Source organism: Sprattus sprattus, assembly GCF_963457725.1.
Source record: "Sprattus sprattus genome assembly, chromosome: 17".
Taxonomy (NCBI): Eukaryota; Metazoa; Chordata; class Actinopteri; order Clupeiformes; family Clupeidae; genus Sprattus; species Sprattus sprattus.
This window is the reverse complement of record NC_137915.1, coordinates 16,788,745-16,813,744: the sequence shown is the minus strand read 5'-3', so window position 1 is coordinate 16,813,744 and position 25,000 is coordinate 16,788,745. Positions and strand designations below refer to the sequence as shown.

Genomic DNA, 25,000 nt, shown 5'->3' with positions numbered 1-25,000 from the left:
GACACCTGGGTCACTGACTGTCAGTGTTCTGGCATCCCAGGAATGCTAGATCGCCTGCGGGCGATTGGCAGAGTCTTTGAGACTGGGTGTGTGGGGGGGGGGGGGGTCCTTTCCTTTGCCCTTGAGACATTATTAACCCACACACAAAGGGCAGAGAAGGAGGACTACACTGGAACAGCGGCAACCCGGAGCCTTTTTAAAAAATAAGCCGGTGGCAGAGAAAACAACAGAGAGCTATTCAGTGGTAGATCCACACAGGCATCTACACACACACACACACACACACACTTTCTGTCACTGGCAAAGTCAAGCTGATCTCTGAAGCGATTCTTTATTTTGACACATGAAAGGAATATCAAGACAATAGGAGCCATCTACCCAAGCCCCCCCCCCCCCCTCCACCATCCACCACTCTGCACATAAAACATTCACAGTCTCTCCCAATATTACAGCAGTGTCAACCGCAAGCACTGAGAGGAAACACATCAATTAGCCGAAGCCTTAGTCCCTTTATGTACCTCCACTTCTCTATGTACAGTTCATTTCAAGATCTCATTAGTCAGCCACACTATCCAAAGGGCAGGCACTTTCCACCAATCTCAAAAACTCCATTCATTTATTCATTCATTCATTCATTTACCCATTCATCTGACTCAAAAGACAGGATTCATGTAGTTCATCATGCAGTATCAGAACTCAGAAAGTTGAAACATGAAGTAGACATACGCACACAAAGTGGGGGAGAGAATGGAGAGAGACAGAGAGAGAGAGGGAGAGAGAGAGAGAGAGAGAGAGAGATGGAACATCCTCCGCCTTGAGGCTGGTGTTTGGGTGAAATAACCTGACCGATGGATAAGCATGGAACCCCAAAGAACTGGCTTGTCCAGCTATGCCAGAGGACCGCATCTGAAAGGAATTCCTCAAAGGCCCTGACGAAGCAGTAAAAAAAACAGACAGTACCTGGCTACAACACTTGTTTATTTAGAGATAAAAGTAGCATTGATGGAAAGAGCTGCGCTAAGCGGCAGACCTTCCGACTCCTCAGCCAGAGAAAGGGGAAATAAGCAAGCAGTGAGTTAGGAATCAGAGTGGCCTGACTTTGTGGTCTGTAATAGTTCCGTCTGAAGTAAAACCTCAGACTTTTAATATATGATGTGGGAGAGGGCAAGGATGCAAATAGAAGATGCTTTTACTGACGCAGGGGATAGAGGCTGAGGTGGAAGGAAACCACGACCGTGGACACATTCCGGAGAGATGAAAAAATAACGACTGGGTATTTGCTCAGAGAGAGGGATTTGAGGAGTCTTGAGTTCCCTGAAAGCCCCTCTTTCTCACTTACTTTGTCGTTTAGATGGCTGGTTAGATGCCAGTTTTTTTTTTTTTTACTTTCTCTGGAGACAGTCAGGGGTGGGGGGGGGGGCTTTGAGACAGAGGCACAGAGGGCTTGGTGTATGTTTCCAGGGAGCAAGCCAAAGCACTTCTGCCACAACAACTATTCCCAGCAACAAACAGCGGTGAACCTCCCTCTCTCTCTCTCTCTCTTTCCCTCGCTCCTTCCCTTGTGAGGGGCTGCTCACGGCAAGGGAGAAGGCAATCACAAGATCTCCAGACTTCACAGACAAACATACAAGACATGCCACAGGCCAGTGTCTCTCATAAACAACATGTACTTACTGTATCTATTCTGTGTTTTCAAAGCAGCGACTAGCAGCCTAGCCAGCAAGGCCCAAACCTCATTCATCTGCTGCTTTTCATGGGTCCATGAATAACACAACACAGAGCCAGTGGCCCCCGCCACTGCATCAAAGTAACTTGAGTTTGTTCAAATGAGTCAATTAGATAAGTCGTGGCTGTTACGGCACGGTATGAGTGGGAAGGGAAGCCGCACCATTGTCCAATTTGTCATGAAATCACAGTCGGCTTCTCCTGACCTTGCCTCTTCTCCCCAGCCCAGCCCAGAAAAAAAAAGAAGGAAACCAATGGCAGCCAAACATGGGCACGGACAGAAGGGCTGCCAAAGGACAGGTGGCCCCCCGACATGGCCACTCACATCTCTCTGGAGCCCCCCCCCAGCACCACCCCCCCACCCCCGACAACTCCCTGAGTTTGGCGCCAATCGCTCCCGAGTTGGCCCATCTGCTCATGGAGCAGGCCACCCTCTTCACGCACGCCGCTGCCACTGATGAGTTGGCCCCGTCCGCACACACACACACATACGTGCACATATACACACACTCTCACACACACAGACACAAACACACACAATCTCTCTCCCTTTCCCTTTCTCTCTCTCACTCACACACAAACACTCTCTCTTCCTCTTTATGACACACACACACACCCACACGCACACACACACACACACTCACACAAACACACACACACACACACACACACACACACACACACACACACACACACACACACACACACACACACACCATGGCAAGCTCTCCACTCTCCACGCTGGACCGCCATCTTCAGGACCTGGGAGATTAGGGAACTTAAACCACCGCCACATTGGCCTTTACTAAATGTTACAGTGTACTGTACACTTCCTTCTGAGAGACTACTAGAATGTTCCGGAAGTATTACGGCATCTGAATGAAAAAGAGAGAGCGAGAGAGAGAGAGACAGAGAGAGAGAGAGAATGTATGTGTGTGTGTGCCTGTGTGTGTGTGTGTGTGTGTGAGAGTGTGTGTGTTTGTTTGTGTGTGTGTGTTTGTGTGTGTGTGTGTGTGCATGTGTGTATGTGTGTGAGAGAGAGAGGGAGGTGGACTATTCAGTGCAACAGAGCACCAGGAACTACCTCACAATGTGGCACGTAGGAGACTTGGAGATGGATAACGTCGTAAAAACAACGGTGTCCCGAGACCTTTCCAACAACAACGAACGGCTGACAAAACAAATAGCTAGTCTGGTCGATTGAGAAATTTACAGTCTGGCCCTGGACAATCAATGTGTTGTTGTGGGATGTTGAAGGCACTAAAGAGACTGAAGAAAGCAATGGAAAAGTCAGAGCCTCTTCTCTCGCCAATCTTTTCTGCGCTCTTGCGTCACTCCCGCTGAATCATAAACAACAAAGGCCAGGCAAGCCATGGCTCGGAGGTAGAAGGGTATTTTCCCCCTCTTCTCCGACGAGGGAGAACTGTTTTCCAGCTGCAAGCTCACGCTGAATGACCTCATGCCTGCCTGCCGGCCTGCTTGCTGCGACTGACGCTATCTCAGCCGCCGTGGAGAGACGTGAAAGTGTGCTAGATTTTATGAGGCTCGACAAATAAAACAACGCATTTCACAATACACTGGAAATGTCCCCAGAGGAGGAAGCACAAAGTTGAGGGCCGATCTAAGTGCCTGGCAACACATGCACACTCCGACACCTACATTACTCTCTCTTCTCTCTCTCTCTCTCTCTCTCTCTCTCTCTCTCTCTCTCTCTCTCACTCTCTCTCTCTTCCTCGCTCTCTCCCCAAACAAACACACACAAACACACAAACACACACACACAAACACACACACACACACACACACACACACACACACACACACACACACACACACACACACACACAAACACTCACACACACACACACACACACACACACACACACACACACACACACACACACACACACACACACACACACACACACACATACACACACACACACACACACACACATAAGTATGCCCAACAGTCCAGGTTAGCCAATTGTCCAGGTACACAGGAGGAAATGCCAGACCATGAAGTCTGAAGTTCAACTGAATTTCAGAATGCGTGGGTAGAACCTCCTACCATTGTGTGCAGTCATATAGCAATACAAATATATAGGTAGAATATAGGATCAGTAGAAATTAATCCGTAGCTACAAGGTCATCTGTAGCCAACATCACCAAAAGTACAAGTAACACCCCGCGGTAGCATATATTGATCTATAAAAATGCTCAAACTGGATTAATCAGCTGTTATAGGAGAGATTGTATCTAGACACCCACACCACTGACCTCACACATATTCTTAAGTCTTAAGAATGATCTTAAGGTCATCTGACGTGACCACTTCTTTATATGGTGTTGACTTCACTGCCTGAGAGCTGTGTGGGCACATACGATCACAGAAGGTTTCCCTGTTTCTAAAAACAGCAGCCTTCCTCTTGTGTTCAGCACACTGTCGGCACCTCAGATTAATCATAACCTGCTTTCAGCCACAGACTTCTGGGAAATGTGACAAGAACCGCCCTCCCTCTCCCCCCACGCCTTTACCGTGAGGAGAGAAAATCCCCCCCTCCCCTCCATCCCAACCCCTATCCATCAAGACATCAAGAACTAAACCACTTTACAACAACATGTGTAAATGTAACAAACTTCAACCCCCACCCCACCCCTGCCCCCTCTATGAACCACTGAGTTAATAGGTCAAGCTCAAACATGCCATACTTGCATACAAACCAAAACCACACATTCATACTGACTACATGTAAAGGATTATGGATGGCACGAAGAAACACAGTAGAAGAAAATGCACGTAGCGTTGATAATATGGATGTGACACCTTGAGGTGTTAACTGTGACTGTCACCGCCACACTAAATAAATCTACACCCTCACACTGAAAGAGGAACTCTTAACCCCTAGCAGTGACACCCACTGTGTGTACACGGATCTCGGTGACGAGGCAATTACACACATCTCCACTGTACACAGATCAGGAGGCCACTGACCAGAGATCAGGTTTATAGCCAAATAAGGGACCATTTTGAAAGAGTAAAAGCCTACAGTCACAGAACTGCCATACCACAGAGAGTGATGACATCAGGTCCATTCATCACTGGACAGGATTGTCTCCCATTTTTTTTTTTAAAGAAAAGGAGAGAAAGTGATTTCTGCGTCAGTGATCAGGTACTCTAAGGCGGCAGTGCACAGACACGGAGTTCACACCGGCATAATCAAAGGCACTGCCAGATTCTAAAAAAAGCCCATGATGAAACCACTCCAACTGAAGCCAACATCAATTATCTGTCTGCCAGCAGACAAGACATATTTTGACAGGGATAAATACCCGCTCCGTCTGTAAACGACCCTGCTCTTGGAGCCGCTGTCAAACAACATGCTTTCTCACTTCTGAGACGAAACATTTCCTGCTCGCAGGCACCAATGCAGAGTCGCAACTTGGTGCAAAAAAGAGAACCTGGACACGCAACCACAGCAGGCCCCACTTGTTGGGTATTTTCTGAGACCCTGTGTTTCTACTGAAGCCCTTGAGGAGTTGGTTATCGTCATAGTTTGTCAGAATTAAAGTATCTGTACATACACAGCAACTGCATCTATAAGGGGAGATTACACATTAGTGTTTTACTGTTTACAGATAGCGGGCTAATTTATGGAAACTTAGCCTTTCAGGAATGTTAACGACTGCATTATAAACATTGTGCAATATCACCCAGTTATAATACAGCAGAGTTAACCAGTGTGACAGTGTGAGTCATTTTGACCTTCGTCCCTACCCTCTAAAAGATAGAGAGAGAGAGAGAGAGAGAGAAAGGGAGAGTGAGTGGGTGTCTGGTTGCTAGAGTTTGCTTGCTGGCTCACCGAGGCTGTCTTAACAGTGACTGAGACAGCTGGCTCAAAGAGGATAACTACCATTGCCATGGAAACCGGAATCTAAACACATCATCTCAGTGCTCTGTGGTCATCTTCCGTTGAGAGTGCCCAGTTCAAATAAATGTACCCTCCTCCAGAGTTCTGATTCAACTGCAATTTTTCAGTCTGTTGATCAACCGAATAGATCATGTGATAATTCCAGACCAAAGAGTCTAGTTCTAAAAGTTAAAAATAGGCTTTATCAGCAATCATGTTGATATGTCAGAAGGAAAGATAAAAAAGCATTGGTGGAATTCAGGCTAATTTTAGGTAATGATAACCTCAAATAATCAGATATGTACCCTGGCAGCAGGATGTGATGAACCTGATTGCTTGTGTGTGACCTTTGAGGAAGTAACAGTTCAGGCCTGTGGTGAATCACATTAAACAGTGTGAGAGCCCAGCCTTTAACCTATGAAGACACCATCCTTGGCCGACTGTCTGTCCAAACAGAGACCTGGTGAAATCTGGCCCTGTGAGGCCTTGAGAGCTGCTTGCAGGGGGAGCGATAAACTTTGGGTTCAAACCATTTCAACTGATCTAGCCTGGCTTAATGAAATGAGAAACCTCTTCTGCTTCCCATTCCTTGTTGGCAGCTCTGTCTCTGTCTCTCTCTCTCTCGCTCTCTCTCTCTCTCTCTCTTTCTCCCACACCGTTATCGGCCTCTGGGCCTGTTGGCCCTGTAGCGGCGGCCACGCCTATCTTTTGGGTGTTTTCTGCTTGACAGTTTGACTTTCCCTCCTTCTCTGCCAAGGTCCTATTCTTATTCCTGTCTTGAGAGGCACAGCCCTGTCCCTCTCTGCCCGGGCCTTGCCCCTGCACTGACTGACCCGGCCTGGTTATGTCTTCCTAACCCATCCCAGGGCTGAGAGGCACACCTGTGCCTGGTTCATTAGCTAAATGTCACCTGGGTTGGCCCAGACACCAAGAAAAGATCAACTGGTGCCACTCGTGTCAGACAGTCCAAAATGCTATCACACTATATCAGAGACAGGTGGGTAGAGTTCAGTTGGACATTCATACACAGTGTCCACAACAAAATCATAGGTGCCTAATCCGACTGTATGGATGTTCTCAGAAAATGCATTGGACGGCTGGCTGTATAAACCCATTAGAAAGAAGGTCAGGGGATAAAAATGACAGAGCAGCACAATCAATCAATGGTCCTATTTAAAAACAATTTACTGACGCAACCAACAAGCATGATGATACCATGGTATTGGAAACAATAACATTGGCTATTGCACAAAGTTAATTATTTTACAATCAATAACTAGTAAAAGCTTCAACTATTATATTGACTTCCTTTAATTTTGTACCAGAGAATGTCCTAAAAATGCAGTCATGTTACTCTGTTCCGACCATATCTAATTTGCGGACCTTCAATACAAAAGAAGCAGGCCATTTCCTGTCAGTTAACAAAGGCAATATGCAGGCGAGGGACATTTGGGGCTCCCTGGTTAGACTGAACATGGCTGCTATGACCACTTGTGGCTCTTATAATGAGGTCAATAAATCTTTAGACTGTGATTTGGGCTTGTGTGGATGATGTGCGTCATGAGCACGGATTTGTTTCCTGCCCCTTTCCATTACTCACATTAAACTTGGAAATGCATCTGATACATTGTAACTGCTTGACACACACACACACACACACACACACACACACACACACGCACGCACGCACGCACGCGCGCGCACACACACACACACACACACACACGAGCGGGCGCGCGAAATAAGCGACAAATATGGCAGTGCAATTTAATTTAGAAGATAACCCTTTGTGGGCCGCATTCATTGAGTATTCTGGATGCATAGAAATCATGCATTAAGCTTAAAGTTTTGCTATATTCTAAAACAATGATCTGGTTGCCATGATGACGGTGAATCACAGACGGAATACAAGCATATCGTATAGTCAAAACAGACAATAAAGACCAGACGTCTGACAATGCAACAATCAATAGCTTCTAATATGGGAACAATGACAGGTTGTGCAATCATTTGTTTCTCTTATCACTGTCCCTACACAGCATTCAGTCATTCGAGTTTATTCTTTACGCTAACACCTAAACATTATGATGATGATTAACATTAATGCATGGCTGAAACTCACCTTGTTACCTGCGTGTCTTCATCCTACCGTGAGCACTTTAAGAAAATATCAGGTGTCGGTCGAAAATATCAAATCACAAAAGAATAAACGCGAATGGAAAAGTCCAACGGTCCTCCTAAATCGACGCTCAAACTAGAAGATCCGGAAACTGCATACAGTTGAGAGACTGTGCGTGCATAAAGATAGATATGTCCACTAAAAGTCCGAACGCGACATGGATGTGGGATATGCTATTTTCGGTCTCGAAAAATCAACGAACCAAACTAAACGACAAGAACAATCTGAGTGCTGCAGAACTAAACACACCACTCCCGTTGGAGAGAAAGTTTTTTGCCTTCGCTCGGCTGCGCTCACACAGAACTGTGAGTTTTTCCAAGAGCATCGGTTCTGATGTCAGCAATAACGTGAGGTTCAGGAAATGATGACGCTGGAAGGTAGGCTTCAGTCGGCTCCGTAAACCTAGAAGATTTTGCTGCCCTCCAAAGGACGGTCGCTTCAGTGCGTGCGCCTATTGGAAAGGGCGAAGCACACCAAACAATATACCTACTTTTAATGTAATTTTGTAAGTTTAAGTACCAACATAATTTTTTCGGTTAGAGAAATAGTGGGAATTGTTTATTAATTGTAAGGTCTCCAGTAATTTAAATCCATCAAATGTTACAACTGCAGTAGTCTTCCATTAGTCCATGCCTCTGAATAGTGATTTGTGGATTAATAATATAACACATTAGATTGTCAACTGTACGTTTACTTTTTATATAAAGGCTTTGCCACGATGGTAAGACAACATTTCCCAAACGCATTTTCCACTTTTACATAATGTGATTTCAAAACATCTTACCAAATGCAGAGTGCAGTAGTTCTGATAAATAAACAAATACTATTTCCACAAATAACTGAGAGAGAAAATATTACATTTTTCAGTTACCAATTTTTACTCTCCCTCTCTTTCGATGGCAAATGTATTATTGAAACGCGGTACCATCATGTATTTTGTCCCTAGACTCTTTCCGTTGTCTGTTCGAGAAATACGGAAGTATTGTGCACCAAAGCTGGGCATTGTAAATAGGGGAAAGTTCAATAGCATTTGTGTTTCTTCCGGATTATTGGAAGTAGTGACAAAACCACAAGTTCATCGAGCTTCAATTTCGAGTAGCCTACCCTTCTTTTTGCGTGTTGTTTTTATACTACTGAAGCTGTAGTAGTCATGGAGAGAGTGCGAGTTGTTTTGGGGCATCTAGTTTCTTCACCTAAGGAGACCAGTGTCCAGCCAGTGATTGAAATATCACCGTGCGGAACATCGATGGCTAACTCAGATGACATTGTTGTGGTTCATGGGTTGCGCACAGCAATAGGGAGAGCGAAACGAGGGTCATTCAAGGTAAGACGCACCAGGGACGTTGTAACTGTATTTTAGGAGGGTGGTGCTGTGAATGCAGTGAGTTACATGGGACATGGAGTTCTTCAGCAGAGCAGACCCACATTATATACTAAGGTAACTTTACCTCTCGCACCGTTATCACTTTTATCGAGGTGCCCCACGCTGGAGAACGCTGTCCAACACATCAGTGCTGATTAGACTGAGCTATTAATGAGCACGACCCAAGTTTTTAATTTCAAATATAAAATATTTTAAGAAGTATAGGGTTACAGCTATGAAGGAAACTAGTTAGGTGTTAACAAAGTATCTTTAGTATTTATTTATTTAGTCAATAAAAACGGCTTATATCAAAGAAGCATAACCTGTGTAGAGGCATGCTCAAATCAAGCATGACATTTTAATAAAACCTTATAATAAAAATAAGGATGCAAATCCTGTCTCGCATGCTCATATCAATCAAGAAATACAAAAGTACAATTATCTGTAGCCTACTTGAATGAAACCACTTTTGAATTCATTCTGACCATTCATAAAGTCGTATATCTCGAAGATTAATTGCGTGAAACAGAAAATGAGGTCAACGACCTGTCTACAAATGTCATTGAAGTATTGAAAGAACAGACACTCCGCGACCCACCAGTTGAGAAACACTGGTCTATTACACACGCCAATGATCTATCATTAACCCCTTCAGCTCTGTTCGCCACCGATTGTCTGACCCACAGCCTACAGAAATCTAGGGTCTCAAATGCTTTGTTGTGGGTAAAGGCCAGAAGCCTGTATCTTTATTGATGGTGAATTTAACATTAGGCATCCTGATTACAGTGCACTTATAGAAGAAATGAAGCACAATGTTTACTTCACAGGGTTTGTTCGTACAACCCTGTAACTTCAACACATCTTGTCAAATCGTAGGCCTACTTATGAATGAAATACATTGCCCTTATCAACTGTAAATTAAATAGTATTTAAGGACATGTAATAGGCTATAAGGAGGAACCTAAACTTGAACGTGATTTACTGGTTGGCTGTTTCAGGATACGACTCCGGATGAGCTACTTAGTACTGTGATGACGGCAGTCTTAAAGGATGTTGGGTTGCCACCAGACAAATTAGGAGACATATGTGTAGGTGAGACAGCCACTGTACTATATAACAAGCTTTGCATTTATTAGCAGCACACTATTTTGTGATACCTTGACTGTTATATTTTATCTGATGTATTTAATTAATGGAAATTGATTTTTTTTTTGCTCTTAAGGAAACGTATTGCAGCCAGGAGCAGGTGCGTTGGTGGCGAGGATAGCCCAATTTCTGAGGTGAGAAGGTAATGGGCTGCCAATACAAGCATGCCACTGTGTGAAGTGACATGGTGACTGACATCTATTAAATCGTCTTTTAAGCGGGATCCCTGAGACTGTGTCGGTCTACACTGTAAATAGACAGTGTTCATCTGGGCTTCAGGCTTTATTCAACATTGCTGGTAGGACTCGTTTTAAAAATATCAAAATGTAGTCTTTATTCTTAATACTTGTATGCTCTGAAGACATGGTTGACTTAAATAAAGAGCTGTGCATTCCTACATTCTATTAACAGGAGGAATTCGAAATGGATCCTATGACTTGGGGCTTGCATGTGGGTAAGTTTTACCCTGCATATAAGCTCAAAGTAGAACCAAACCAGCAGCATTGCAGCATTCATCATTTGTGTGTGTTTGAAAAAGACAACTTTTTATTTTAAGTTAGAGACTTCATGTCATGGAAATATATTGAGGAGATTCAAAGACCCCTAACCACAGCTTTCATGCATTCGGTTCCAGATCTTAGCTCAAGTGATGCCTGAGTAGTGGATTAAGTTTGATTTAGGACATCAGGGGCCGTATTCACAAAGAATCTTAGGGCTAAAAGTAGCTCATAAGTGGCGAATTTAGGAGAAACTCCTAAAAATAATGGGCGTGTCAGTTTTAAATGTAGGACTCCTAATTTTTTTTACTAAGAGCAATTCACAAAATATTTTATCCCTAAAAGTAGCACCTAAGTCTAGAACAGCTTAAAACTCCTCATGAGGACTCCTAAATCACTAAGACCTATTCACAAAATATCGTAAGATGGCTGCAGCCGACTTGGAATTGATAAAAGACATTGCTTAAACCGTGAAGGTATTAATATTGTCGTAGAATTAGCGCGGGACGCCTTTAAACAACGATGTGTCCCGAAGTAAAATGTTTGGAAACATAAAGATAACCTATTTGGCTTCGCGGAAAACGCAAATGACGACACTGGGAATCATCAGTCAGCCGTTTAATTCATCAAACTATCAACGCACTGTAGACCCCACATCATCCAACAGTTTATCCAGTTGCCTTTGGACAATCGCCAATTACACAAGATCAAAGTAAATTCCATGGCGATCGCAGGAATGTCCAGTGACGGGACACACATTACAATAATTCGTCCACCGTGGCCTGGATGTACCGATGACTCGTGCATTTCAAAGGAGAGCGGTCGCAGGTTTTTGAGAACTTACCAGCTGGATGCCGCTGGGGTGACAGTGGCTATTGGTCCTGGGACCAGTAGGCTTTCGCCTAGGCTACGGTTCACGTTCGTTTCGCTTTGATCAATTAAGATTGGAGGGCTTGAAGGGCCGTATGTGCTGATATTTGAAGTGGTCAAGGGCTGGAAATATAATATCCTAACAGTTTGCTGGGTGCTTTAATTATTACTGCCTTTAATACATGCAATTGCCATATTATATATTGATCGCTTTCTATTTATCTTATCGTGCAAAGTGTCATTCCCGTTGGATGCACAAACTTGTCATCATGCGTGTGCATTCTGCTAACTGCACTGTCCATAACTATTTTATATGACTTAATTTGAAGCCTAGGTTATTCTCTTATTTTCAGTTGATATAGTGGGATTGTTAGAGGGACGTCACGAATGAGTTTTTAATGAGAGAGCCTGTCAACAACCAATCACCGTCCTCACCCCTTCTAAACTCGTGCATGAGAATCGACGTCATCCATAGCAACAGAGTTTTTATCTTAAGCTTAGGAGTTGGTATTATCCTTAGTATGAGTAGGTCTCAGAGCCGTTGTGAATCACTTTTAAGAAATTACTCCTACGTAAAAGGTTTTAGCGCAAGTTAGGAGCACTCCTAGTGGTAAGATAAAAGGCTTTGTGAATACGGCCCCAGGCTTTTAATATGTGTGGGGATTTTTTAGGCCTATAATCTAGCATGCCCTTGGCCTGAGTATATGAGAAATATGTTTCTGAGAATATACTCCTGCTGCTGTGCTCCTGACTCCTCTGTCTTTTTGAGTACAGCATGGAGAGTATGTCACTGCGTTCTGTTGGTAACCCTGGAGATGTTAGCTCAAGGCTCATGGACAATGAAAAGGCTCGTGACTGCATCATCCCTATGGGGTAAGGGTAACTGCTTATTGTTCTTTTGTGGCTCTAAGGAGAGAAAAAAAAAATCAATATTCAGTGCAGAACTCTTTTCAGATATCTCAGTCTGTTTGGACAGCGCAAGAACAAAATGTTTTTGGAGAGGCTGTTCTCACAACATTGTTACATTAATGTTAGTCTGCCATGAATGCAGAACTCACAGCCTCACATTGATATGTAAAACTATATTTGTTGTGACAGGCAAATGCAATGCTAAAACTTTGTATATTAATGATTAAGCCAGAGAGTCCTTGAAACAGCTGGTCCTTGTTTGTGTGTGAATTTTTGCAGAATTACCTCGGAGAATGTAGCTGAACGGTTTGGCATCACTAGAGAGAAACAAGATGCCTTTGCTTTCAGCTCTCAGCAAAAGTAAGACAGCCAGATAGCCACAGACACTTATAAACTTTTCAGTCAAGTGTGCTAGAGAAATGTGTCCCCATTCTTAAGAACGTCTTTGGGTGTTTTTTCTTTCTTAATTTTTTTATGACTGAGAGCAAAAATGAAATTGCAGTGATTCTGCAGTAATCATGTTCCCTCAAAAGAAACTGACCCGTTTTCTGTGATGAAAAAGGGCAGCGGCAGCACAAAAGCAGGGCTGGTTTGATCCAGAGATTGCCCCAGTCGCCACGAAGTTTGTGGACGACAGCGGATCAGAGCGCACCGTCACCGTCACCAAGGACGACGGCATTCGGCCGGGCACCACGCTGGAGGGCCTGGCCAAACTCAGAGCCGCATTCAAACCAGAAGGGAGCACCACCGCCGGTCAGTATGTGCGCGTGTGGATAATAGGCATTTGTGCACCTTGGCTTTTCCCCTTTAAAGGCTTACTACGTAGCTTTTATTCACTAAAATGTGGTATAATGCTAAATGGGTCTGCGTATATACGTATTTTTCTGTGGTGGTGTTGAAGTAATGTAATGCCGCTTGAGACAGTGCTCTGTGTCCCCCCCTTCAGGCAATGCCAGTCAGATGAGTGATGGGGCAGCTGCAGTACTCGTGGGGCGACGCTCTACTGTGGAGGCCCTGGGTCTGCCTGTGTTGGGGGTCCTTAGAGCCAGTGCCGTGGTGGGGGTACCCCCAGATGTGATGGGCATTGGACCTGCCTATGCCATTCCGGCTGCCTTGGAACAAGCAGGTGAGCATAGAGATCAAGTCTTTTTCTGTGCAACATTATATGATGAAGGGCTGTCCTAAAGTTGTTGTAGAGATTTGGAAGGAGCAGGTAAAGCCTCATCACATTAAGTATGGACAATGACCCCTTCACTGCCTGGATTCAAGACACCAATGGGATACAATTCATCTTTTTTATCTTTCTGTAACTGTCTGTATCTAACTATAGATCTATCTAACTATTCTGTATCTTTCTCAACCGTTAAGTAGAAATGTTCCATTTTTGAAACAATGTGCTGATGTTACAAATTCTATACAATTATGTTATTCATTGTTCCTAGGTTTGACAGTGGATGATATTGATGTGTATGAGATCAATGAAGCATTTGCAAGTCAGGTAAGATGTTGTCGTGTGTGTGTGAGTCGTCTGCACCATCGGAGTACAGCACTTGACTCGATATTATTCAGATTTAAAAAATAAAAATACCCTTTTTTTCAATAATTCTGATGACTTGGGGCTTGGTCTGCCATCCCTGTGGCTAGTTTCCAAAGTGCTATCCCAGGGCTGTCATGTGAAATGCTAATGTGTCTGCCTGCTGTGGGCTGCAGGCAGTGTATTGTGTGGAGAAGCTGGGCATTCCCATGGAGAGGGTGAACCCTAACGGAGGAGCCATTGCTCTGGGGCATCCTCTAGGCTGCACGGGGGCCCGTCAGGTGGTCACCCTTCTTAACGAGCTCAAACGCAGGGGACGCAGGTGAGCGTGTCATTGTCTGCCACTGTCTGCCCAGCAGCTGGTCACTGTCCACTGAGACAGCTAGCTATCGCATGAAGGACTTAATCGTGTGGACGTTATTAATAACTGTTTTATGGGCTCTTGTAATGTTTAAAGTTTCCAGTTTTTCCAGTTTAATCTTTCAGGGGTTGCTCTATGAAGACAAGCCAGAGAACCCTTAACGCTTGAATTTATTTGTGTGACCTAAATTACTATTGTTAGCAATAACAAGATGATAAGTTTGATCATTATGACATTATGGTTTGAGTTAGATCAGGAGAGTTGTTTGATTGGATGTTACTTGTCCTCTTTCAGGGGCTATGGTGTGGTTTCCATGTGCATCGGCACAGGGATGGGGGCAGCTGCAGTCTTTGAGTATCCGGGACCGTGATGGCTACACCTCCAGGAGCTGGCTGCTTCGGCTATGGAAAGACTGAGCAATTGTGATTTTACAATCACAGCACTAATTTTATGGCTAAGCCTGCGTTAACACTAGCATATATTTGGATGTTGCTATGGAGGTACGTCTTCCAGACAATGTCAAGTAAATTTGACTTGATGCGGTTCACCGTAACACTGAAACGAACCATGATTGATTCTGTAAATTAATTTAACAGATGACGTAAAAATGTCTGAGAAGGCTAATGAGCGCTTTGGAATGCAGCATTCACTTTAAGTGCCTTCACTTGTAAGTCATTAATATCAAAGCTCTACATGATTAAACTGGACAAATATAGCTTATTAGATATGCTAACGAATTCAGGGATGATGTATGCCTTCACATGCGTAGATGCAGACTGAATTGTAATGGGAAATAAGTTTGTGTCATCTGCCTTGGCTGTGAGCATCTCTTAGGGTCCAGATGGAAAGGTTTGAGTTTCATGCATCTGTCCAGCTCAAGCCCAGCAGCCTTCTAGGAAAAAAATAGATTCATGGCGAGGCAGAGAGATCACTGGCCCAGCTGCTGTCTTTTATTGGTCCTTAAAAGCTGTAACATGTTTTCAGTTATGTTGAATATAATTGATCTGGACTGTGTTTGTAAATTTATACAAATCATGACAACTAATTAAAGATAAATCAATTTTTATGTAATTTTCTTTTTTTCCCCCCAATACTAAAATGACAAATGTTGTTAAGAATCTGTGTGCCAACATACTATTTGTAAGAAATTCTTTACCGGTAATGTAAGACCAGACAAGAAATGACACTATTGATCAGGAAATGCTTATCAGAATGAGCTCATGACTGCTTTATGCGTCCAGACTAATAAATAAATCAATACTCTCTGTGTGAGCGTCCCCGGCTGGGTGGTCTCTGGGGCAGAGAGCAGTGGCCGGCTACTTCATGTATCTCTCGTCGCTGGATCCTCTCCCCTGCACCTGCAGGACGAGCGGAGGCTCACCCAGCTTCCCTCTCACTGTCACCGTGGCGATAATCTCCTCCAGGTTGCTGTGGGAAACAGGCCTGGTTAGCTCTCTGTGCATGTGTGTTGCACCTCCTGAAAGGGTTTTTATGCATTCCCATTTAGTTTAGTTCCAGTGTTGTTAGCCACTGCTGCTGAGAATATAACATGCATGGGACATACATTTTATAATTACTACTTCTGGAAACAAGACACCATGAAACAATGTCATCTATCTCCACACAGCAGTAATGACAAGAGATAAATGGTGCACTGGGGCAGTATGGTAGCGAATGAGAGGACAGGGGACGTACCTGGCAGTGAAGCTGAGCTGTAAAATCTGCTGGTTCTCTGGTGGCCTCAGCACTCCACACTCAGGGGTGACTCTGAATACACGGCTCCCATCAGCTGTTTCTGCAGTCACAGAGTCCACGGATCACTTACAGGCTTGGCCTTACAATGCCATGCAAAGTCATGCTTAATTGCATGTCACAGGGAAGGTTATGCATAGACTGTACTCACAGTGTTGTTCTGTTTGAAAGGACAATGTTGAAGAAAATCTAAAATGTCATGTTGGATATTTTAGTATCAACAAGACGCAGTTTTTAATAATAAGGCAGAGATACACAGCTGTAGAATTTTGCCAATTGTGTTTATCTTTGCAAAGAAGTAGAGAAGTTACAACACCACTCCGCCATCTCAACTTCGAAGGGGCAGTTCCTTCTTACAGCTTTTAATGTCTGTTCCTCATTTGGGGTTGAACCACAAATGTGTGACATTTCTCAGAACAGGTCTTTAGGACACGTTTTACTCTGTGAAATTTCTCAGAATGTGTGGTTGTTCTTGACCCAGCATCCCGTTCAGTGGTGGTGCCAGACATTTTTTTCTGCAGGTGCTATAGGGGAGCTCGGTGTTTTAGCGAGGGTGCTATGAAATGAGGGTGATAGCCGATGTGTCACATGGTTCTTTACTACAGGTTTTTTTTTTTTAATTGTTTTGTCCGAGGGACCACCATTCTGACTAGAAAGTAATCTGCGGCCCACTGATGTGCCAGTGATTTCCAAAACATTTTACTGTTCCGTACCCTTCTTTTTCATGTTTGTACACGCCACATATTCTGCCACTGGACAGGATGCTGGGTCAAGAACAATGTACAGAAAATACGGTAGCCGTAATGCTGCAAATGGTGCGGCTTTGTAGGTTACCAAAGTCGTACTAAAACATTTTGACAGAGCGCCGTGTACCACACAAAATCGCATCGAGGTCAGTAAGCACAACCAGAATTAATACATATATAAGACGCTCCGGATAATTAGGCGCATTGTCGTTTTTTGAGAAAATTAAAGGCTTTTAAGTGCACCTTATAGTCCGGAAAATACGGTATATTAAGTACAACTTTCTTGTCCAGTGCAGTAGATACATAAAAATGCAATATTGTTATTTATTTTATTTAGGATGTGACAATCAATTTGTTCTTTAAGTATTATGTTATTAAAAAAAAATCATAATGTTGTTAAACAGAAATATATACATATACAAGATGTACCTGGCAGGTCTGGCTTAAATTTCTTAAATTTGTGTTGGTATGATTTTCAGATTGTGTGGTACACTGATGTACATCATATGTGACAATTAAGCAAAAATATTGCAACAGACGCACCAAAAAATATTACCTGAATTCCACAAAATGTTCACCTCAAAATGCAGGAAATAGCGTTTCAGACAGTTAGGAATAAAAACAAATTCAGACAGTTAGGCTTCAGGATTCTCCGCATTAGGTTCAATGACACCCCCCCCCCCCCCCCCCCCCCAAAAGCCTGATTTAGATTGACATATTAATATGTCTACGAGCCCAGGTATTTAAAAAAAAAAAAAAAAAGTCAATGGTGAACTTATCAACACTAGCTCCTTCAACCGTCTGCCGGTAATGTCAACGTTTAAGCGTGCAACGTGAAAATTGGGTTATAGGGTATGACATAATGATTGCTTTGTGTCTAAAACAATACAGTTAAATATTATTATCACACAATAAATAACGCAGAATTAAATTAGATGACAATAATACAAAAAAAACATAATTTTCTTGGGGGTGCTATGGTTAATCCAGGGGGAGCTAGAGCACCCCAAAGCTCCCCCCTGGCCCCTGATCCTGTTCTGCTTCTAGGCACAAGAAGCAGTCTGCGCCCCAGCTTCAAGCAAGTTTAAGCAAGTTAAAACTATGATAAACAGAATTTCCTAACACATGTCCCTTCGTTGTGAAACTCCCAATTCTAATGTTAGTTTGTCATATCTTTACCATTAACATTAAGTCAAGTAAGTATAAGAGGACACTAAGTTACTGCAAGCTGATTACACCCGTATCTGTTTGTAAACCGGCAATTGTCCCATGGTGCTATTTTTCACATTTCTCAGCAGTTTGCAAGATGGCAGCGAGGTGACCTTGCCAAAACTCTCTTTCCCATGATGCTGTTGGTTACCTATGGCTGTGCTCCAATAGCTGCAGGAACTTCCTTTGGTGAAGAGGTGCAGCTCCTGCGTCTGTGTCTGTCCCAGGTAGCAGGTCCCAAAGTCCACCCTGCTGCTAGACACATGCAGTGAGGGCACTGACAGACAGGCAACCAGGGGCACATTCTACGCAGAGGGGAACAGATGTCGTAATAGTGGGTAAGATAGTGAAAGCCAGGAAAAGTCACTATAAATAACCTATATGGGAATGCATGTGATGTATATATTAGATGTTCTAAGAATTGGGCCACTAATCTTTTTCTGAAAGGCTTGAGTAGGCCCTAATACATGTGCCAATGTGATCAGAACAGTTTATCGTATCGTATTCGCGTGTAGGTGTGAACATTTTCAAGGGAAACGGCTCTTGTCCTTACGTGTTTACATGTGCAAAATGTGAACCGTTTACATTGCCTAGGGCATGCGCAAAGACCACGGAGATGTGCTCCCACCTGGTTTGTTTACTAACAACATCAACGTGGATCCGCATCGTGCACAGGCAGTGTAGTGGCTTAAAGTTCCCTTCTTTCTATCAGCATATAGTTCTTAATATTTTCTTTGAATAACCACTCCCAGATGGAAAGAAAAAGAGTCTACACGTGGATGTGTTTCAACGACGGTAGAAAACTGTGTTTGCTCCGTCTTTTACTGAACTCATAATTATTTGACAGTGGTATTAGTTACAGTTGAGACACCCGAAATAACTTGCATGCACAGCAATCCTGAGACGTGATTTTTTAGTTTGCACATGAATACTAACGTCTTCTTTGATCCCAGGAAATTTGAGCACACAACCCATCTCCCTTACGGAGATATTGGCGAAAGTTGTTTTACCTACTTCATTGCAAACGTCTAGTTTTGCAAACGTGTCTAGTTTTTGTGCAGTAGTGAATAGAGTCTCATTCTACTACACCATACATAGCATATCATGTTTGTAGAAAATGATTAAGGTGCAACAAATGGCAATAAGCATATTTAAATTAAATGATTCACATTGCAAGTAAAATGGTGCGGCTGGAGCAGATACAGGGAGGGACAACGGTGACGCAGTTTGGATGTAGCGACAAACGTTTATGTGCTGTAACAAACAGTGTTAACCAGTATGTGAGTAACGTGGGTTTTATTAAAACAGCGGAGCATTTTACTCCCTCGCATTCTCTCTACAAACTTCCATATAGACGCGGGATCAGCAGAGGAAAATCTACTTTCCTTTTGGGAGAAACCAGGCCAGTCGTTCCCACGACTACAGCACCTTGCAAAACGAATTATATGCGTTCCAGCAACAAGTGCTGCGAGTGAGCGCTCCTTCAGTGCAGCAGGGCGCGTTATAAAAGCCAGGCTCTCTCGCCTGAATCCTGACACTGTAGATGCTATTTTATTCCTGCATAGTGCTAAGACAAATTCTAAATAGAACGAAGGTTAGGCATATCAGCAGAGGTATATTTTGGTTACATTAGGATGGCTACGTTTATAGCTTGCGTTTTGTTCGCACCACAATGCCAAGAAGTTTGTCGCGACTGTAATGGCATATTTCATTGTGGGGGTGATTGATAGCTTAAGCCTTAAGAGACACGGTGTTTTCCGATGTTTTACTGAGTCCTCTCTGTCTCTATCACACACACACACACACACACACACACACACACACACACACACACACACACACACACACACACACACACTAACGGAAGCAAAAAAGGTTTAAATTAAGTGACGATCCCTCAAATGTCGCGTCTCCCACAAACCTGCAAGCTATGAGTCAGCTGTCAGTATTGGAAGAAGCCTTAACGTCTCGAAGATGAAACTGCCTGGGTTATTTTGTTTCGTTAGGCTATTAGTTATATTTTAAAACAGCCATTGTAGCCTACCACTCGTGGAATAAGGAATTTCAAAGAGATGATGGAGTGATTTGACTCAGAAGTGACATTGGGCATTGGCAGCGCAGATGTTCAGAACAAGTTAAACTTCTAGCTCAGTAACATCAACAGCTAAGAAAGAAGGTAAGAAAAATAGTCGGAAAACTTTGATTTGCAAGGGAAGCAGGCAAGTGTTGGGGTTGTTACAGTATAGAGCCTACAATGTGGTGAAATTTCGGAATTAAAAGGCTCCAGTGGCGTTTCCTAAATATGCTTTCTTTCATTTTGCAAAAAACAGTAGGCTATATTACCATATTAAAATGGTGTACCAAATTGCGTTTTATTACTGTTAAAAAAATTGTAGGCCTACTAGCCTATTGGATCAGTCTCCTTTCAAGAACAGGCAAGAACTTTCTAGCCTCTAACTTTCTAGCCTCCTGTCACCGTCTCCCCCCAGTCACGCACCGACTCCCCCATGACACATCGGCCTGATTTGACACGCCCTTTTCTGAGCCGAACGATCGTGGTAAACCACCTCTCTCGAAAGGCTCAGACGATCGGCGGAAAAACGAACAGTTCACATCTAGACCCCTTATACATGAGGCAATTGTAACACGTTCGCGAGTTTCTATCGGTGTAGACGCGATGTAACAGCTTTACATTGACGCATGTATAAGGGATATTAATTGGATATTAACTTGTATGGTCTTCCACTACTGTTAACTACTGTGGGCCTACTGGCGCTATTCGCCATATTGCAATGACCTCATCTGCAAATAGGAAATGTTTGGGCCTAATTATAAAATGATTAAATGTAAAATCTGATGACAGTTTAAGACTTCTGTCTGTTGTACCCACTCTCCTTTCACTGCTTTACATCAAGGAAAGCACAAAATATACCAAAACAATGTGTATGTTTTCGAGAAAAATCGATGTGTATGTTTTCGAGAAAACACGAAAACATACACTTTTTTTTTTGCAGCGACCACCTCTACAGTGAGTGAGTGTGTGATGTGTCAGACCTGCAAGCTGTTGTTGCTGTACTCCACAATAAGGTTCTGCAGGAATCGGAGCTCGGTCTCTCCCGAGTCGCCTCGCAGCACAGACACAGAGGGTGGGAGTTCCTCGCATGGCCTCTCCAGATAGGCCAGGAGAGACAGCGAGCTGTGGAATGCCACCTTCACCTACCAATCAATCCACCATAAACCTTTCATTAAACCATTGTTAGATTAAGCCTTAGGGGCTGAGTCATGTAAGTTCAGACTAATTACCGAATTAGTGATTTGCTATACTTGTAATGGTTCAATTACTGTCTTAGAGCTATTTAATGCAAAGCATGACCACTAAGTCTAAAGGTGCAAAAGCAGACGGGTTCTGGCCTCTGTAGCCCCACACCTGCATGTTGTGCTGAGGCCGCAGCAGCAGAGGTTGGCTCTCGGCGGAGCTGTGTCCGTGGCTGTGACCAGTGGAGGTCCTGCCCTGGGCCGGAGACTGAGGGTGGAGCACGGAGAAGGGCGGCTGGGTGCTCATGCGGAATGCCAGCGCCATCTCCGTGGTGTTCCTCAGTTTCAGTGAGCGCACCACCACCGCCTCCTTCTTCACTGTGAGCTAAAGCAGAGGTAGCAAAAAAAAAAAAAGCCCTTTTTTTCCTAAATCATATCAAGTCAAACGCAGGCTTTGCCTCTAGCGTGTGTTTTCATGTAAATGCTGCCAGCGCTCTTTGATCAATGGGTGTAAGAAGTCAGGCGAAATCCATTTGGCATTTGTGTAGTGTATCATGTTAACACATCTTTACATGATAAAACACTCTTACTTACCCAAGGCTACCACACACATCTGTTCCATCTTTATATATACTGACACCCATTAGAAAAAGTCGTGAGTTGAATTTCTCATTAACTGACTTCAGTACTCGATAACCTATCTCATGGGCAATATGAGCAGTTTTTCATATTCCAGCAGCATCATGCCGACCAGTTTCCATTTTGTGATGGGCCCCCTCAAAGGACATTTCATCTCTTTCCATCTCACCAGATCTGTGGTGACATTAATCTGCAGTGATCTGAGCTTTTGATTTGGTCAGATAGCAGTGGAAGCATTGGTGCTTCAAACAAAACATTGGATAAAAAGGCGGGTTTCTTTTGAGGTGGTTTTTCCTCTGGCACTCCTATGAAACGCACCGTCTCTTTGGGGTTTTCTTCTATCAAATCACTCGCCACCGCCTGGAACTCCAGAGCATCCCCGTCCTCATCCATCTGCACCGAGAGACTACACAAACACACACACACGTGCACACATACGAGCATACACACGCGCACATATACACACAGACGCACACACACACACACACACAAACACGCACACATACACGCATACACACACGCACACATAAACACACACACACATACAAGCAGACACGCAAACACACAGACAAACACAAAAACAAATTAATACAAAAATACAAAAACACAGGAAGCCACAAACCATGCAAACACACACACAGACGGGCAGGGGGAGAGATCCAAATTGAGCGACAGAATCTATTAAATTAGTACAGCCATGCATCAAAGACTTGCTACTGAATGCAAAAAAACACCGGAGAAAATATATGCATTGTTAGAAATAACAAACACAACAAGATAAGTCTTTTTCTCATTCTCAATATCAATTCCAAACTCCCAATTTGCTGTCAACTCCAAATTGCCAATTTAATGCGACCAGAATTAGGTCTCCAGTAAAACACAGAATTTGCATGCACGGATAATAAGGCCCAAACAAGACCAGTGTCTACTCCAGACTCTCACATGGCGGGGCTGACGGAGCCGTGCAGCTCCAGCTTCAGAGGGTCCACGTCATGGCCCTGTGGCCGCTCCACCTTTCCCGGGACACACGCTGCCACCTGAACCAAGAGTGGAGAAACGGTGGAGGTTTAGTTAGTTAGTTGGCGCATCATTAATTCTATTAGTCAGTAACACTGAGGGCATCACTCTTCTGAGGCGCTCAGATTCAAGCTCAGTTAAGTAAGGGTTCTACCATAGACTTTATAATTCTGCACTTTCTCTACAAGGTTATATGATTTTATATAAACGACTTCCTGCGAGAATTCCTCAAAATGTGACACCACCAGGATCTTGTGAGGGTGGAAGTTCTTCAATCACACACAATGCAGACATTCCAGGACTGCATTCTTTTGCAGAAATATTGCAGTGAATATGGTAGGTATATGGTATAGTGTTCATAATTATGTTTTCATTAGTGCATAATTACCTGTAACTATAAATCATTGTCTTTTCATTAGCTAACAATGAGCCCTTAGTATCTACCATTGCACCGCCATGTTTATACAGTAGCCCAGAACGGAAAAATCAAAGCAATGGCTCGAGATTTTCGCTTTGTTATGGCATTTGACGGCCACCGTAGGTACTTGCACACGCTTGTGAAGGGAAGGGTATTCAGCTAGTTGCAATTCAGCAATCTCACCACCAGATGCAACTAAAAACTACACACTGTGCCTTTAAAACTTTTTCTACACTACGAATTCCCACTACCGCATTCATCAGACCAGGCAAATGTACAAAGAGAGAGACGTGACAGGTACTGGCAGCAGCAGATGGTGTGTATGTTACCTTGGAGTCCAGACTCATGAAGCCGAGAGCAAAGCCTTCACACCTGGCCTCACTGGATGGACCTGAGAGCGTAAGAGGGGTGAAGGACACATGCATGGTGCTACTGCCCCCTGCTGGAACTACCTGCAATAACACAATGACAATGTATCTCAGTACACTCACTTCCTGTGGTTATGAGTGTCTTTACTGTTAACTTGAACAACACGTCACTCAGAGGTGACAGTGTCAGTTCAGTGCTGAGTTGTTGGGGATACATACTATCTGCTGTGGAGTGATGCAGTATGGGTAATCGGAGGGGTTGCCATCATGTGGCCTGATGAGTACAGTGAAGAGCTTCCTCTGTGGAGATGAAGAGTCAAGAGACATCCTCTTCTTCTCCTCCTCTTCCTCCTCTGGCCTTTCCCCGTCCCCCTGTCAGTCAAACAGGACGTTTCGATCACGCCAAGGAGAAACCATCAGAAGCAGACACAGGCTACACAGAGGCCCCTATTCTTAAGTCAGAGGGAGTAGAAATGATGAATAGCTATTTTTATGTCTGTATTGTAATTTGTGGTCCTATACTACTGACTGGCATCATGACTAACAAAGTTGTTGTATAAATGCCAATTTCTGCTTTATAATTCTGGTTGCATTTAGTTTGTAGATTTCTGATTTGATACATGCCATTTTTTGTGCCTGAACTTCACCATAACACAGAAAGTACAGCATATGACATACAGAGGTAAAACTGATTCTGAGAGCCAGTTGCTACCGGCAACATGACTCACAGAGCAGGTTATGGGGGAGAAGCTGGTTTCCTCTGTCCTTGGGGAGTGGCTCTTTTCCCAGGGTGGGGGGAGACTTTGGTGTCCCACCACCTCGTTCCCATCTCTGTCCTTCAGGGGGAAGGCCTCTCCGTAGGACACCAGCAGATCCACCAGCTTACAGTCGTCCTGCACACGGTTAAACGTCTCCCAGTCCAGACGGATGTCTGACAGGAAGAATACAATTTACACACACCCTGGTCCAGCAGGGAAACACCAAACTAACACTTGACCACTCTATTTAATAAACTAACGTAAAGTTCTGAAATTACAACACATGTGTATCCATATGTACCTAATATGCTTACATCAGTCTTGTGAGCCTACACTATACGCT

General features: G+C 43.7%; 3 protein-coding genes across 3 annotated transcripts in view; 1 reads left to right on the top strand and 2 right to left on the bottom strand.

Moving 5' to 3' along the window:
• map3k22 (mitogen-activated protein kinase kinase kinase 22) overlaps window positions 1–8,101 on the bottom strand; it is a 49,557-nt gene extending 41,456 nt beyond the window's left edge. Inside the window, exon 1 of the mRNA XM_080855400.1 lies at window positions 7,759–8,101. The gene's annotated coding sequence lies outside the window, so the exon portion shown is untranslated. The remainder of the gene's footprint in view (window positions 1–7,758) is intronic.
• A 738-nt stretch (window positions 8,102–8,839) lies between these two features.
• Window positions 8,840–15,445, top strand: acaa1 (acetyl-CoA acyltransferase 1). The gene is made up of 12 exons (XM_080855403.1): window positions 8,840–9,139; window positions 10,177–10,270; window positions 10,401–10,458; window positions 10,543–10,622; window positions 10,736–10,778; window positions 12,466–12,564; window positions 12,880–12,960; window positions 13,163–13,353; window positions 13,547–13,726; window positions 14,043–14,098; window positions 14,311–14,456; window positions 14,790–15,445. The coding sequence occupies exons 1-12, from the start codon at window positions 8,966–8,968 to the stop codon at window positions 14,863–14,865; spliced, it is 1,278 nt and encodes a 425-aa protein (XP_080711529.1). The 5' UTR covers window positions 8,840–8,965; the 3' UTR covers window positions 14,866–15,445.
• A 366-nt stretch (window positions 15,446–15,811) lies between these two features.
• The window catches only part of dlec1 (DLEC1 cilia and flagella associated protein), a gene marked incomplete at both ends in the record, with an annotated part of 29,723 nt that continues 20,534 nt past the window's right edge, over window positions 15,812–25,000 (bottom strand). The window contains 10 exons of the mRNA XM_080855469.1: window positions 15,812–15,923; window positions 16,191–16,290; window positions 18,354–18,507; window positions 21,257–21,418; window positions 21,630–21,842; window positions 22,415–22,502; window positions 23,039–23,133; window positions 23,861–23,983; window positions 24,119–24,271; window positions 24,628–24,830. Coding sequence (XP_080711595.1) covers window positions 15,812–15,923; window positions 16,191–16,290; window positions 18,354–18,507; window positions 21,257–21,418; window positions 21,630–21,842; window positions 22,415–22,502; window positions 23,039–23,133; window positions 23,861–23,983; window positions 24,119–24,271; window positions 24,628–24,830 — 1,403 coding nt within the window. The remainder of the gene's footprint in view (window positions 15,924–16,190; window positions 16,291–18,353; window positions 18,508–21,256; window positions 21,419–21,629; window positions 21,843–22,414; window positions 22,503–23,038; window positions 23,134–23,860; window positions 23,984–24,118; window positions 24,272–24,627; window positions 24,831–25,000) is intronic.

What these genes read in the sequence shown, in the direction of transcription:
- acaa1 (XM_080855403.1), top strand. Translation starts at nt 8,966, where the DNA reads ATGGAGAGAGTGCGAGTTGTTTTGGGGCATCTAGTTTCTTCACCTAAG. An exon ending in GACTGCATCATCCCTATGGG is followed by an intron (nt 12,565 to 12,879) that starts GTAAGGGTAACT and finishes GAATTTTTGCAG; the next exon opens with AATTACCTCGGAGAATGTAG. An exon ending in GGCTGCCTTGGAACAAGCAG is followed by an intron (nt 13,727 to 14,042) that starts GTGAGCATAGAG and finishes CATTGTTCCTAG; the next exon opens with GTTTGACAGTGGATGATATT.